The 15,393-nt window shown below is 40.7% G+C and overlaps 1 protein-coding gene across 1 annotated transcript; it reads right to left on the bottom strand.

Annotated features, from left to right (window-relative positions):
- Positions 1–283: 283 nt before the first annotated feature.
- LOC114428814 (interleukin-31 receptor subunit alpha-like) lies at positions 284–7,876 on the bottom strand. Its single transcript, XM_028397534.1, has 17 exons — positions 7,765–7,876; positions 7,499–7,565; positions 6,053–6,322; positions 5,806–5,938; positions 5,535–5,710; positions 5,335–5,450; positions 5,151–5,180; positions 4,795–4,954; positions 4,186–4,268; positions 3,820–4,036; positions 3,545–3,709; positions 2,648–2,749; positions 2,417–2,560; positions 2,199–2,339; positions 1,358–1,442; positions 1,184–1,259; positions 284–1,062 (listed from the first exon to the last, which is right to left on the bottom strand). Exons 2-17 carry the CDS (start codon positions 7,554–7,556, stop codon positions 664–666), a joined length of 2,355 nt encoding a protein of 784 aa, XP_028253335.1. The 5' UTR covers positions 7,557–7,565; positions 7,765–7,876; the 3' UTR covers positions 284–663.
- Positions 7,877–15,393: the final 7,517 nt, after the last annotated feature.

The raw sequence follows: 15,393 nt of genomic DNA, 5'->3' as shown, positions 1-15,393 counted from the left end.
TCTGCCAAATGTATCTCCTCTTATAAATTTCAAGCTACAGACCCCATTTTAGTCTTAAAACTCTCATTTGATGCTGCTCTATCAAACTTGTATTCAGAATTTTCTAATTCCAAATTGTTTCCGCATGTCAGGCTCTCTGATTCTCCAGAAATTCAAAGCAATGCTTCAGCTGCAGCAATCAAAATTGCATTTTCTTCAGGAAATGCCCTTTTCTAGTTTTTAATACATTTTAATTATATAATTTTGAACATTTTGGACACATTTGAACAACAAAAGCCTGAGGATGAATATTTCATTTAAGCAGTCACATGAAATAAAAATATAAAAACAGACAAAATATACACAGAAATTATTAACACTATATTACACTATAAATTGTATGGCATACTGTATCTGTAATACGTATTATACTAGACTACTATAACACATGACAATATATTACAGCACATACAGGGCATGTTATACTATAATACAGAATGTACATGTTCTTTTATTTACAACACCAGTGTCAGTGCAAAACAGGTGCTATAGAAACAAACTGTTGAAAACATTATAAATAAAGCAGCTAGTGCCTTGCTATAAAGATTACATTGTACACAGACACCAGATGCACTTCAGGAATATCGATCCATGTCTGCTTATTCAGATATGAATGACTTACGTTCACCTGCTCTGGCCCTGTTCAAACATGTCCAAAGTGACATATATTGTTTTAAGTGCTGTCTTTTCTGTTTGCTTCACTGGAACACGCCTATACTGTCTACTGCTCCTCTGAGCAGGACTCTCCACAGAACTCTGACTCCGATAGGGGGTGACCGGGTTGCTCTCAGAGAAGAGCAAAGCTGTGGATTCTCCCAGAGAGAATGCATGCGGTGTCTCTGCAGGTCCAGTGGGCCTTTGATTCTGTAAAGATGAGGTAAAAATGATGGCTGAGTCAGTGTATTCCTCTGTCTGGTCGCTGCTTGTAGTCAATGAAAGGCTGGAGGGAGGACTTCCCTCAGTGTAAACTCTGTCACAGAGGCTTTCAGTGGGATTACTAAATGGCCGGAAGGGACATGGCTCCTATAGACACAGATACACAGAAGGAAATGATAAACTGTTTCTATTTAATGCCAAATGCATTTTTATAACAGAAATACGTTATTGACTTCAAACTTCATCCCCTCTTCACTGTGTTAGTCACCTTTGGATGATTTGGCCACAGTGCAACAGAGCTGAGGGCTGGATTTGGCACTGGCATCTCTGTGAATTTCTTCCACCTAAAAGGCAAATAGATAACATTAAATGCTGTGAGGGACCTTGATTCAGTTATATCCGTTTAAATCAATCAGCACAGGAAGAAAAGACTGAAACTTACAGACGAACACAGCATAATCCGAAAGATAACACAAGAAAAATCAGGACACCTCCACAGACTTTGAGTGCTGTAATGAGTCTCGGATCTGTTGAAGAAAACATATATATGATGATGCTGTAGTTTATCGAGCACATCAAATGATTCACATCACAGGTAGTGAAGCAGTAAAAAAAAACCTTCACTGGAAAGCAGTGCAGGCCACACCTTATGATTGAAGTGTCAACATTATGCACTGATGTCAGGAGCAGGATGATAATGACAAATGGAAAAACCTGAGCACAACATTAAGTGGAAGAGCGACTAATAGACTGACTAATGTTTAACTGATTAACATGTTATGTAGTAGTTGTCTCACATGGGATTTTTTTTTTGTATTATTATTATTATTTGATCTGATTCATACAGAGCGTCTTTTCAGGCATGCCAAAGCAGGCAGAGAGAGACACTAGGTGTGTAAAGCCAAGATAAACACTGCAAGATGCCAAAAAGTGCACTCAGTGATCGCTACAGCAGGCATGTTAGCGCCAAGAAGCAAGGCTCTAAAAGTGAGTCAGTCCTCATGAACTCCAACTGTACATCAGAAATAAACATGTTTACAGCCTGGGGCAAAAACTGTTTCGGTCTCTATTGATACGTTATAAGTCCCTTTCGTGTCAACTGTACAGGGGAAAACATGGCTACTAAAGGTTGGCTACTAAACTTAGAGTAGACCTAGAGTAGAGCCTGAGGAGAGAATCTTTATGTTTCCTCTGGTCAGCTGCAGATTTCTGATCACACCCATCTCCTGTCAGAGGGCAACAATCATAATACTAAACAATGTGTAAATTGTGTCACTACTCACCAAATGTATTGGTTTTAAAGAATCTATATCCCCTTGTGACATTTCCAACAGGAAGTGAGGGCTCCACATAGACATGGTACTGAGTGTCTGGAGTCAAATCTTTCAAAAAGACGCTCTGCTTCCTGTTATCTACAGTAACATCTGGAAGAGAGCCATCACAGAAGGTTTACAAATGTGCTGCTGAAGGAAATGTGCCAACCCGTCTGTCACGGTCTTACTGAGAAGAGGCCCGTCCTCTGTCCCATAGAAGACTGTGTATCTGATAACCGAACTGCTGCATGCATCCTGTGACTTTGTTTCCCATGTCACGTTGGCAGATTTGTCGTAAGCTTCGACATTGATGACGTCAACATGTCCTGGACCTGTAACCACCACATTTTCAAACTCAGATCAGTAAAACATCAGAAATATTGTTTTAGTATCACCTTCAAAAAATCTGAATTATGAACCTCCGACAGAAGAGCACATCTGAAGGGCTTGTGTGCCGTGACCTGTCTTGTCATCAAAAAGGGGAGTTACTGTGATGTTATATGGCTTCTTATCCAGGAGACCTGTAGAAAAGAAGGAATGTGTGTCACAGTGAAGTGATGATGTTATAGTAGGTCTTCTTCCATTAACCCATGTGAAGGTGAATCAGGCAGAAGAGACCATTTAACAACAACAAGCTTCTCTGCCATTTTCTTAGCTACAACAGTAATTTCACCTGCACTCATTTAAACAACCACTGTCTATGAGGATGGGCTCTTATGTCTATCACTTTAGTGAAGAGGAACTGTTTAAAAAAACGGACTCTTAAGAAACAACACAACATGATGCAAACATGACAAAAGTTTTTACAGATGAAACATGTTTAGAGCCTTCTGTGTGTGCCATCTTAACTTTATTATGCAATTCCTTTGGCAATTCTGTTTTTCATGCATTGCTTTTCTAAGCTGGTCAACCAATCAGAGCTCAAGTTCTCTCATAGGCTTCATCATCTGAGTCTAAAAACCAAGGTCTCAGATGCTCAGCATCTGTCCAACATGAGTCACAGCTCTACAGAAGTAGCATCAGAAAATGGCGGAGGTTGTGTTTTTTTCTAACAGCCTGCACTGCTCAATATACTGTTTCTGTTGATTTGGTTATTTAAAGTGATTTAAGCAGGAAAACATCCATCACAGTTCTCAAAAACCTTTTTAAAAAGACCTTTCAGGCAAATGCATCACAGAGCTGTCTGTCCGGACAAATGAAACGATGAAACGCGAGACACAAACAACCCATCGATGTGTCTGACGATGAGTATGTTACATTCAGTCCACGCCCTATCTGTCATCCATGTGTCCTCTTACATCTGCTCTCTAACCTACCAGCAAGTGTTGCATTAGTGTATTTGCTCTCCTTCCAGTCATACTGAAGGCCGTCATGCGTCCAGTCAATCACGTAACCGCTGACAGGCTGAACTGGAGCCTCCCAGCTGAGCAGAATCGCGCCTTCATGGGTTGAAGTCTGGATGTCAGTAATTTGAGGGAGGCCTGCCAATCAGATTGAGTGGAAAGAAATAAACTGTGTGTTATCACACATCATCACATCAGAGCAAAAACATTCCATTATCTTTTCCTATTAAAAATGCATTAACACTCACTCTCTCCAACAGCCGGAATGTACACTGAGTCCTCTGCGAGCAGGACATCGTCATAGAAGACTGTCAGATTGATTCTGTAGGCATCTTCATCCACAAACACATCACAAGTTGAATTGCCACATGACGTATGAGTGACATTTACTCCAGGCATGTGTAGTTTTTGGGGAATCTGGCTGATAGAATATTCAAATGTGCCTGGACATGTTGAAAAAATATCCTGCACAGATAAACAAAGTATGTAAGTTTAAGAAGCATACAAAGAGGAGAAATAAGCAGTGAGGGGGGAAAGGATTAGTGTAATTTAAAAACAAAAATTAAAATATATAGAATATGAACGTAGAAATAAACAACGGGACGCCTCCTTACCCCCCACATGGCACGAACTCTTCTAACTCCATGTTTTTCTGATTCAGACATCTTTCTCCACAGACGCAGCTTGACATGACTCTCTGTTAAGTCAATGTAATAATGTTTGATATCAGTAAAGAAATAAATACTGGTATGCTAAACTACACATCGTCATTGGATAAAGTAATAAAGTTTCTAAATTTTCTTTTCTTATTTTTCTATAGATATTGTAACAATAATGAATTATTTTCACCATGAATACTGAGTGAAAATCTGGAGCCAAAATGACTGCTCACACCCAGAACTAAAGAAAAACAGCCTGCATCGTATAGTATGAACTGAAAACATGTGCTCACAGTCCTATTAGTCATCACTGATAAAGACATGATTCTGTGGTTTCATTATGCCCCGTAAACGAGTACTCGTAGACTGTTACGAGTTAGGTGGGAAATATGACTCTATCAAGTCAATATAACACTATTATCTCTGCACTTGTCATGTCTATGTAAGTCATGCATAGAAATTATTCAGTGCACTTTTTAAGAATATATTTATAGCATGAAATTCAAATATCTTAAATGTTCAGTCTCAGCTTGTGCAGAGTTTTTCAGCTTTGATTGTGCTTACTGTTGAGTTTGGTCAGTACAGTCTTCTCCTGGCTCCAGTCGCTCCAAGGTGCCCTCTCTAAAGCACAGCGCACTGAAAAACTGTAGTTGGTGCAGGACTCCAGTTTTTCAATAGTTACATTTGCATTCTCTTTGCAGTTCAGCGTTTTATTGAGAAGCCACTATAAAAAAAAACAACGATATCAGAGAGAAGAGTCAGTTCAGATACAAGTCAATACCTAGGATGATATTACATATAAATCAATTTGTGCTTCATTTCACTGCTAAGCACTCTATCCATTAATCCAGCCGGGCTATCATGTGTTGCACGTTCACACTCCCACACATCTGCCAGGGAATAAAAAAATGTCTCTTCACCTCTGGAGGTCCTTCAACTGCTGACAGAACCTGGAAGAGAAAAAGCAAACAGACATGACCTAAATCAGCTGAGAGGAGCGTAAAGACAGACAGACAGGCAGACAGACAGACAGACAGACAGACCAGCAGGCAGGCAGGCAGACAGACAGACAGACAGGCAGGCAGGTAGATGTTGTCCACATACCTTGCTGTATTTGACTTGACAGTGGCACGTCTTTGGAAGAAACCCTTTTCTCCACTTAACCAGCACACTAGAAGAGGAGGCAGCTACTGCTTCTAACTTTGGACGGCTCAATTTAACTGAGGGAATAAAATCATGGCATCATCATTAAAACACAAAGAGATCAATAGGAAACATGTGTTTCTATACAATGTTATACTTACATATGTGATATGGATCAAATGAATATGACTTGGATTCAGTCTCCCAGGCTGCAGTTTTAGCTCTCACAGTAACGGTAAAATTCTGATTGATAAATACGTATTGGCCTTCACTGCGAATGAACTGTATGTCATGAGCGTCATGAACTGTCTTTCTTGAACTGCCTGAACGAGAGACACTGAAAGAAATGAACACGTTTGATAGAATAATTACAGCCAAATGAGAAAATGATGCATGCATTTGTGAAGAAAGCAAAAGAAAAGAAAACCCTACCACAGCACAGTGTAGTTCACTTTCAGTGAAGGAGGGTCCTGATGTTTCCAGCTGCAATTTAGAAACGGTGGGAGCAGATTGGAAGAAGACTGATTTCCATAATGTAATAGGCATGATATATTGGTGGGTTTCGCTGTGAAAAAAAGCAAAAACGTGTCACATACTGTTAAACATGATATGGATTTATTTCCATATTATGTACAATAGTGTCAGCCAGTTCTGTGACTGCAAGAAAGTGACTTCATACGGATGCTTTTGATGATGGTGCCTCCGAGGATTTGTTTGGTGTCTTCACTGTGACACTGCACTGTTGCCTTCTGTTGCCTGAAGTTTCTCAGCGACAGCAGTGTGTGTGTGGAGTTGACTCGGACAGACAGGGTTTCGTTGATGGGGCTGCTGTTCAGCGTCCAGTAGATTTTGCCATTTACACATGAAGTCTGGCACATGATGTCTATGCTGGAGCCGACGTCAATGTACTGATCTTTAGGGACAACGTTGCAGGTGCTGGAATGATTGCCTGCAGACAATGATGTGTTTATTCAATGGTGTAGCAGCTTAACATACAGAGAATTGTGCGTGTTAGCTTAGCTTGAACACTGGAAACAAAAGGAGTCATGTGACATAGCTGTCTCGTGTTTCCTTCCCTTTTAGAATTTAATTGGGAAGTTAGGTCTTCCATCGATGAAGCTCATTTTACTAGGTTAATTAAAGGTTAATCCACATATTCTCAGCAGCAGTAATGTTACTAAACACACTCTCCCATGTTGTTTTTCTTTACTGGAAATGTTGCACTGCTCACCCATCCAAAAACCGGCAGAGTTTCTGGGAGTCATTAGAATCACTCAATCAGAACATGTACCACATCGTAAATGTAAAACTTTTCCCTGGAAGGAAATAGCATATATTCATTATTTGATGTGTGACATGTATTGGGGTTAATGTTAGGTTAATGTTTCCCACAGAGCCTCAGCAGACAGTGAGTAATTAAGGTATCCTGCATCACCGGCTCACCTAACTGGAATGTGGTGTTATTTTGTTAATACTACCATTGCTGATGTTCCTGCTGTAACAAGTCAAAGTGTCTGTCTGTCTGTAGTAGTGAAACCTGTTCACTCAAGCTCTGTCTCCATGCTGAATTATTCCTGCTGCTCTGCTCTCTCCATCACTTACACTTTGACGACTATTCTCACTATTTTTGTTCAATAATCTATTTTTTCTGATTGTCCAGCAGCCCTCTTCCTACCACTCTCTACCTCATCCCCCTTTGTGCAACATAAGTCCAGTCATACAATAACAACGACAAACAATGATTTTAAAAGATATAATGATATTTAAAATAGAAACGAAGTGACTATCCCCAGGTTAGGTGCATGTTTACAGAGCAAAGCCCTTAGTCTCAGATAGGACAGTTATTATATATACATTATTTTAAAATCACTGTTAAATTACCACACGGCGTATGAAGTATTAATAATGAATAAAATGCACATTTGTAGTATAGATGTTGAAGGAGTTTTGGTGGTGGTGGTTAGAATAACTTATAATATGTTTAAAGTGCTTGTTGTTGGTGAGTTGAGCTCCTAAATGAAACCAAAACCAGAAAATGAAAAAACCAAAAAGTAAGAATGCATAATTCACAGTATACTTTCTATCACATTTCAAGAGACGTGAATTGTGTCAAAGATCTGCTTACCGTCCGCACAGCAGGATGAGACTGTAGCCAGGACACACAGGACTAAGAAAATAGACATTCTTAAACCCTATAATCAAAACAGAAGAAGAAACGGTCCTTTAAAATACATTTGGAGCTGCGAGATATTCATCTGCACATAACGTCAAATAAAGCCTGAGTCTGTAACGGCAGACGTTGCGCCGCATTTTCTCCTAAATTCTATATTTTAGCCAACGAGTAACAGGAACTGAAGCACAGCCTGAAATAAACGGGTGGTATTACTCAACTGGAAACACAGCAACGAGAAGAAAAACGGAAAAAAGGGGGAAATGAAGAAACTCGTCGGCAAGGCTGCAAACTTTGGTTCGAGTCTGTTTATTACCGCAGAGACGTGAATGCAGCACGAAAGCTCTACTGACGCGGCTCACTACAAGCAGGCAATAAATACTAATCAATGACGCACGTTTCAGTGCAGAGAAAGCATGAGCTCTCAGCAGGTAGCTAATGCATACGGGAATATTTCAGTGTGCATCAGATTTCCGAGGAATGTTACTGTGTAATATTAGATTTAAGTCTCTCTGTACATTCAATAAAACTCTGACAAACACCGTATCTTTAAAAGCATACAGATATATACATAGCACTGCAGCGCGCGCATACACACACACACAAGAAATATTTGATTTTGGTTAAACTGCCTCTTTAAGAAGGCTTTGGAGGAGTGAATACTCTGAATAATTCAGTGAATGAGTTCATTTCTATTACAGTAAATTGATTCTAACGAGGAAACCCTAAAGACTAAAGACTTTAGGGTAACTATAACTATATATATTTTTTCCTGTCCGTCTTTGTGCATATTTTAAATTAATCTATGACTTTCTGACAAGATATATTAATCCTACTTCTTCATATTCTTCCTCTTCCTTGAATTAATCAGTTAATAAACATGTACGGGAATTTATTATTTAACAACCAAGACTCCATATCGCAAAAGCTATTTAACCTCCCTCTGGAACACTTTGCCTTTGTAAGCCCATAGATGATGGGAAACTAAACCTGTTGTAGCCTTGGTGCTCTTCTCTTGTGGGGTTTTTTATAGCGCCACCTAGTGGTCAATGTTTATAATTTAGAGGAATAAGAAAGAAGAACAAAAGTAGATCAGCGATGAAAATCAAAGCAGCCGTAGATACAATTAAAATTATATTATCTAAAAATTAGTAACTCGCTACTAGGAGCAAATATCCAAAAGCATTAACACTTTTTTATTGGCTTAATTAAGGGTGTAATGTTTCTGTTGGCACATCGTGTATTACGGTTCTCTTATGGAAATATGCCGCCCCGGAAGTAGTTTTGTGCTGTTACTAGCTTAGCCTTATTAGCTTGTTATTTCACCATTAAACTGCTCTCTGTGCTTATGATACTCAACAATGATAGTCGTGCTCGTTTCAAACATTCGCCGTCATTTAAAAAACACAGTTAATAATGCAGTGCAGACTGTTTAGCTAACGAGTCTGCGCAATAACTATTTCCGGGGTACGTCTGGAACTTGTCAACACAGTGAGCTGCTGACCTGTCTCCAGTCCCCGCTTCCATGTCTATTGCGGTGCTAATCGCCGCTGTAGTCGGCGGTGGGGTCCTGCTGTTTTTGCGCCGTTTATTCCCTCAACAGAAAGCCGTCAAGCTGCTCCAGTACCCAGCCGACACAATGCGAGGAAAGACGGTCATCGTGACCGGGGCTAACAGCGGGATAGGGAAAGCCGTGTCCGCCGAGCTGGTGAAGCTCCAAGCCAGGGTCATCATGGCCTGTCGGGACCTGCGGAGCGCCGAAGAAGCAGCCCAGGACATCAAGAAGGAAGCGGGGCCAGAGCAGGGGCAGGTGGTCATCAAACACCTGGACCTCGCTTCTTTAAAATCTGTCCGAGAGTTCTGTGAGGAAATTAACAAGGTCAGTGAATGGGAAGGGGCGCGGGTGTGCGGCCCATCCCCGAAACTAGCTTCTTAAAAAAGCTGGAAGTAGCCTATAGACACAGGGATTTAAAAATTTAAACATTTCTACTCATGTTGAAGTACAGAAGCATGGGGTTTGAAAGATGCTTTAAAGTATAAAAGTACAAAGTAAGTACTCTAAAATAACATTTAAGGAAAAACTAGGTTTGTTAGACAGTTGCATGCCATCAGTTCCAACACATTACTGTGTGTGTGCATCTTTCTTGTTTCTAGACCTGTTTATTAGTCACATGCGGAGATGTTTCACATACAAACTAATAGGATGTCTCACAGACAACTAACCATGTGGCCTAAGAAAAGATACACACGGAAGTGTTAGAAGTAGTTAACTACTGAAAATAACTTGTGTGAGAGAAAAATCAGGATATCACTATCATTAAGCAAACATACCTGCTCCAGTGCATTACAGTCGTACATGTCAACAGCTAGATATTGAAGTCTAGGTTGTGTCTGACACAGCAAGGCACTACTACAGGAAACTCTTTAAGTTGCTCAGCATTGTCATCATTGTACGCAGCTCCTCTGATGACATGGTCAAAAAATAAATAAATTGTGGCCACGAAATACTAGTTCGCTCCCTGCTGCCCGGGGAGGGTGCGTCCTGGCTGGGGACCCCGCTCCCCTGCGCTCTTGGAGCTCCTGGATGTGCTGGAGCTGCCCAGTGCTCCAGCACATTTCCCCAGAGAGGGACACTGATTGCTCCCTGCTGCCCGGGGAGGGTGCTCCCTGGCCGGGCAGCCTGCTCCCATGCACCCCGTCAATAGCAACACTAATTCATGGCCACAAATTAGTATTTCGTGTGCACGTTATACATATTTCGTGGCCACGATTTATTTACTTTTTGACCATGTCATCAGAGGGGCTCCGTATCATTGTCACCATGACTAATTTAGTACATGAATCCATTTTAAAGAACTTTTGCTGCATAAGGTATTTTCAGCTTGCTGTCACTATAGTTTGTACGTTAAGGTCAGATTGCTGCTACAGACGTTGGGAGCAGCACAGTTTTTTGAAAATCACACTGCAATCACACTTCATATAACCCTGCCTTAAAGAGGTGAAACTGCCCATTTAATACTCCAGCAATGGAACCTAACTGGGATCGAGTGAGGAGTCTGTGCATTAAAAGGAAGCTAAGACTCATATAAAGCTAGTGTAGGTTAGTAAACATGTATTTTCAAATTTTCTATGATATCAAAAACCCTGATATTTGTCTGTTTTGTCATTTTGTCAACACACTCATTTCTTTTACATGTGCTGTCCTTTGTATATTTGTACATTAAGAATCTAACGTATTATTGCAGCAGTCAGTTATAATTAGTATATAGGAGAAGGTTCATTTATATTACAAGTCACAGTTTAATTTTATATCTCTATTGATCTATTCCATAACCGTGGTGACACAAGAGGAAGATGTTTGTTTGATTCTTGCAGCTCTGGACAACTCTTGTTCGGCTATCTACAAACGCATATAGCGAACAGACTTTTTTCAAATTTCACCGTGGTATTAAACTGGTATGAGCCAGTCCCGATGTGTTTCTGTTTGTTTTTGCAATTTTATCATGTTAAGAGAGCAGCATTTTGTAATTACTTATATAGATATAAGTGGTAAGTCACTACCTGTGTGCCCTGCCGGTATACCTTAATACCTTAATACCGCCCAACCCTATTGTCAAACCCTATCAACTATCCTCGTCAACTGACAGCTTAACACACGAACACATAAACCATACTATCACTGCTCTTTTTACAGATCTGCATTTGTAAAAGTACACAAAATACCCTCGTGGTCACTAAAAAATGTAGTCAGTACTGTCTGTTAAAATCTCCCACAATGGCTACTGTCTTATACTTAAAGGTTCGAGCAATTAAAGTAGTCTGTTTACATTGACTTTAAATAGTGACGGGATCTGATGGTGGATGATAAACCACAGCTACTGAAATGTTCTGCCTTACACTGTTGTATACCATACATTCCAAATTCAAATTCTGCCTGCCCCCTTGTCCTGTTTTGAGTAGGATCATAAAAATTGGCACACATATGTATCACCCCAAGATGCGCAAAAGTGTCTCTTGGACCAATTTAAAAAAAAAAAAAAAAAAAAAAAACACATTAAAATTTGACAGATGCGAGTTTAGTAGATGAAGTTTAATAGACGGTAGATGGACATCTAATAAACATCTAACCTTATAAACAATGTCAAAGCCAGACATGTCTTTGACATTCTGCAGAGGAGAGAAGGTTGACAGCAATGCCAAAAATGATATGTCAAAGACATGTCTGGCTTTGACATTCGGATACATTCGCAGATACTTTCCACATTTTTGGCATTGCTGTCAACCTTCTCTCCTCTGCCTCTGTAGACATCCTCTTCTTCTTCGCCTTTGGGGAGAACTCTGGCATATTTCTGCCAGGCTTGTGCAGGCAGACAGGTGCCTTTTTAGAGGTTTTCTCCTCTCTAATTGTGGATGGCATCTTTCTTTTAAAGAGAACTTGCTGTTTGTGGAGGTCTCTGATCTCTTGTCTCTGCTCTTATGCATTTTGTTTTGATCTGAGGATGCACCCATTAGCATAGCACATGGCTCGGATACATTCGCAGAAGAAGTAGCATCTTTCCACGTTTTTGTCATTGCTGTCAACCTTCTCTCCTCTGCCTCTGTAGACATCCTCTTCTTCTTCGCCTTTGGGGAGAACTCTGACATATTTCTGCCAGGCTTGTGCAGGCAGACAGGTGCCTTTTTAGAGGTTTTCTCCTCTCTAATTGTGGATGGCATCTTTCTTTTTAAAGAGAACTTGCTGTTTGTGGAGGTCTCTGATCTCTTGTCTCTGCTCTTATGCATTTTGTTTTGATCTGAGGATGCACCCATTAGAATAGCACATGGCTCGGATACATTCGCAGAAGAAGTAGCATCTTTCCACATTTTTGTCATTGCTGTCAAGGATGCGCCCATTAGAAGAGCACTACACTTCACATATGGACTTGTCTCAAATGTGGCTATCAGTTGTTTCATAGTGATAATGAATGCTCCAAAACCTGTGCTGGATGAATTCTTGTACTGGGATCTATTGTTAGCATGCTACTGAGCAAGTCCAGAAAGGCTGTCGCATCACAGAGTTCTGCTTTGGTGGCTAGTTTGTGTCTTCTTGGGTTCTCCAGGAACTTGTGGCCATCGAATAAACAAGTTAAATTGTTTCCCAAATTCTACTGGTGACATAAGATTTAAAGAGTCACACAAATCCAGCTTGTAAAATGTGTTTGTCTTCCATCCATTGGATAGGAAAGCCTTTGGAAATGGACCGTGACTTTGGGTTATCTGCCAAAGCATGTCATACTCAGTGTTCCCATTATAAAGTGCAAAGCCCAAAAACATCTCAGCAGCTATGCAGCCAAGAGACCACATGTCCACATCATTACTAAAGGGGCATGCCAACATGATCTCTGGGGCCCTGTACCACAAGGACTGAATGAGCCAACCCTGCTTTGCTTTTGACGTTTCTAAAGAAATGCCAAAATCGATTATTTTTATCCTCAAGGGCTGCTTGGCTTGGTCTACCATCATGATATTATCGGGCTTGAGATCTGCATGAATGATCCCTAAGTTCTTCAGAATCTGAAGAGCACTAGCTGCCTGGTGTAGAATCTTCCGAATCTCTGGCAGCGAAACTCGTGGACCTTGTCCTGATGAACTCTCTCAGGCTAATATCTAGCAGTTCAAATTCCTGACAGATATAGTCCTGGTGGATAAATGAGTTTCAATCCCATTGAAGTATTCGTCAAAAGCCTGCAGCTTTCTCAAAATGGTTTCTTCATTCTGTGCCCCTTTGTTGAATTTTGCTACTTTCACAGCCACCATCTGATTTGTTGCTGACTTCAGGCATTTAACTACATATCCATAAGTGCCTTCTCCAAGCATTTTATCCACTGTGTAGTTTGAAGAAATCGATGTTAGTTGGTATCCTTTCTCTAGCAGCATTCTTCTAACTGGAGTAGAACCGGTCCTCTGACTATAATAATAATAATAATTTTTGAACTGACCTTCGTGCTGTGTGAATTCTCTCGAACACTGCTGCTTGTTTGTGGTTGCCCAGGTGATTATGACAAACTCGTCGAGTTTGACATCATAGACATCATAGAGCATAGGTTCTCAATGTGCGGAATTATGTGAATTTGTGTTATGATATGATTTTTTCATATACTGACGACACAGGCCTAAATAGTCCGGAACTCAGCACGGTTGTAAATTGTTGCGCATGGGCAGAGCACAGGTATTAGTGGAGTTGTTGGTGAGGGGACGTCACACGGCTCTCAGCGCACATCGCGGCCACACACACATACAGGTTTTGGAGACTTTTGGAGACGCTGAACAGCGGCCGAAGCAGTGGTTAAAACACTTGAACAAACATGTTTGACGCGGAGGAGGACGATGTTGCTACTGTTTGGTATTTCACGGCTTTGTCTGTTTAAAACAATATTTCCGCTTCATACATGTTCACCTGAACTGCTGCTTCTGCCGATAATTGGCAGCGAAACAGCATCAAAGCCTGTATGTGTGTGTGTGTGTGTGACGCTGCGTCCGTTGCAGTGGAGCCGTATGAGCGGTTCTGCACACCCGTTTCTCTTAAAGTATGTTTCTGCCACTTCAGGAACACAAACAGACTTTTTCTGTCCTTGTGGAGTATTTAACAAGCTTCTGTCACGTCACTCCGTCTCCATCTAGTCCTGCGTTTACTCGAAGCCACGAGTGAGCAGAGTATAACTTAACTACCCCCCCCCCCCAATTATTTGTAATTATTTTAAAAACAATAAAAATGATCGTTCTTTAATCGTATTGAGGAAAAAACCATCACATAATCACGATGCTACTGATAGTAAGTAATACCCACAGCCCGCTGTACACTAATGTGGATTTTTTTTTCAATTCTCATGACCTGGAATAGAGTAAACCACTCTATTGGCAGTAATGTCTTCTCACAATCATTGCAGTTAACACGTCATGCATGCAAAAATACCCTGATATAGAATTTTGGTCATACCGCCCAGCCCTAATCAGGAGGAATGTTTTGGTGCATTACAGTGTTTCTCAGGTTTAGCCCCATATGCTTTTTTTGCACATTACTGGATACAGACCAATAAATGTAAACTGCAGAGATGCAACCTGGTCATTTAAATGATTACACATGTATTTTTTTTCTTTTTTTCCATTTGTTCTTCTTTGGCGGCCCTCAGTCCAATGTTGGGTTCATAAATTGGCCCTCAGCTATCAAAACTTTGAGAACCCCTGTCATAGAGTATCAGATCATGAGATCATCGAAGGCATGTTGGCAACATGTGTCTCCGCCCCTTCAAAGACTTCACGCACAAAGGACTTGTCGTCCATAGACACCATTAAAACACTATTAAAATGTAACCTTGTATTCATTTTTTTATATGCGAGGAGGCCTGCAGGGGGTGCAAGTGACGTAGACGTGCTTTGTGAGAGCTCCAGAATGCTCCAATGTTACCACCGTCCCTCTATAACGCTAACATCAGTGTCATCCCAAAGCCTGGTCGAGATCCCTTATTTTAGTCTCTTCATATCGCCCTGTATCTGTTACCAGCAGAGACCAAAATCATGGGTAAGGTGCTTGCTAAGAGGCTGACACTAACAGATTATTATAACAAAATAGCTTTATATCTATTACCACACTGCGTCACTGTATTCCCAATTACACCATCAGCTGGACTTCAGATTTTAGGGGAAAGACTACACAAAACAGATCAGATTAGAAACGGATTACAAAAGCATGTACAGAGACAAAGGACTGGCAAATCTCCCTCATAATAATGATGCAGGGTAAGCGTAAACTAATAAGGATGAGGACAGTAACAGCACACTTAAGATTATTTTCTTATTCCCCTTACTACAAC

This window comes from Parambassis ranga, chromosome 24 (genome assembly GCF_900634625.1).
Source record: "Parambassis ranga chromosome 24, fParRan2.1, whole genome shotgun sequence".
In the NCBI taxonomy this organism is placed as follows: Eukaryota; Metazoa; Chordata; class Actinopteri; family Ambassidae; genus Parambassis; species Parambassis ranga.
Note: the sequence above shows the minus strand (reverse complement) of the source record. Positions and strands in the feature narration are given on the sequence as shown.

What these genes read in the sequence shown, in the direction of transcription:
- LOC114428814 (XM_028397534.1), bottom strand. Translation starts at nt 7,556, where the DNA reads ATGTCTATTTTCTTAGTCCTGTGTGTCCTGGCTACAGTCTCATCCTGC. An exon ending in GATGTGCTCTTCTGTCGGAG is followed by an intron (nt 2,561 to 2,647) that starts GTTCATAATTCA and finishes TGGTGGTTACAG; the next exon opens with GTCCAGGACATGTTGACGTC. An exon ending in CTTTAAAACCAATACATTTG is followed by an intron (nt 1,443 to 2,198) that starts GTGAGTAGTGAC and finishes TTTCTTCAACAG; the next exon opens with ATCCGAGACTCATTACAGCA.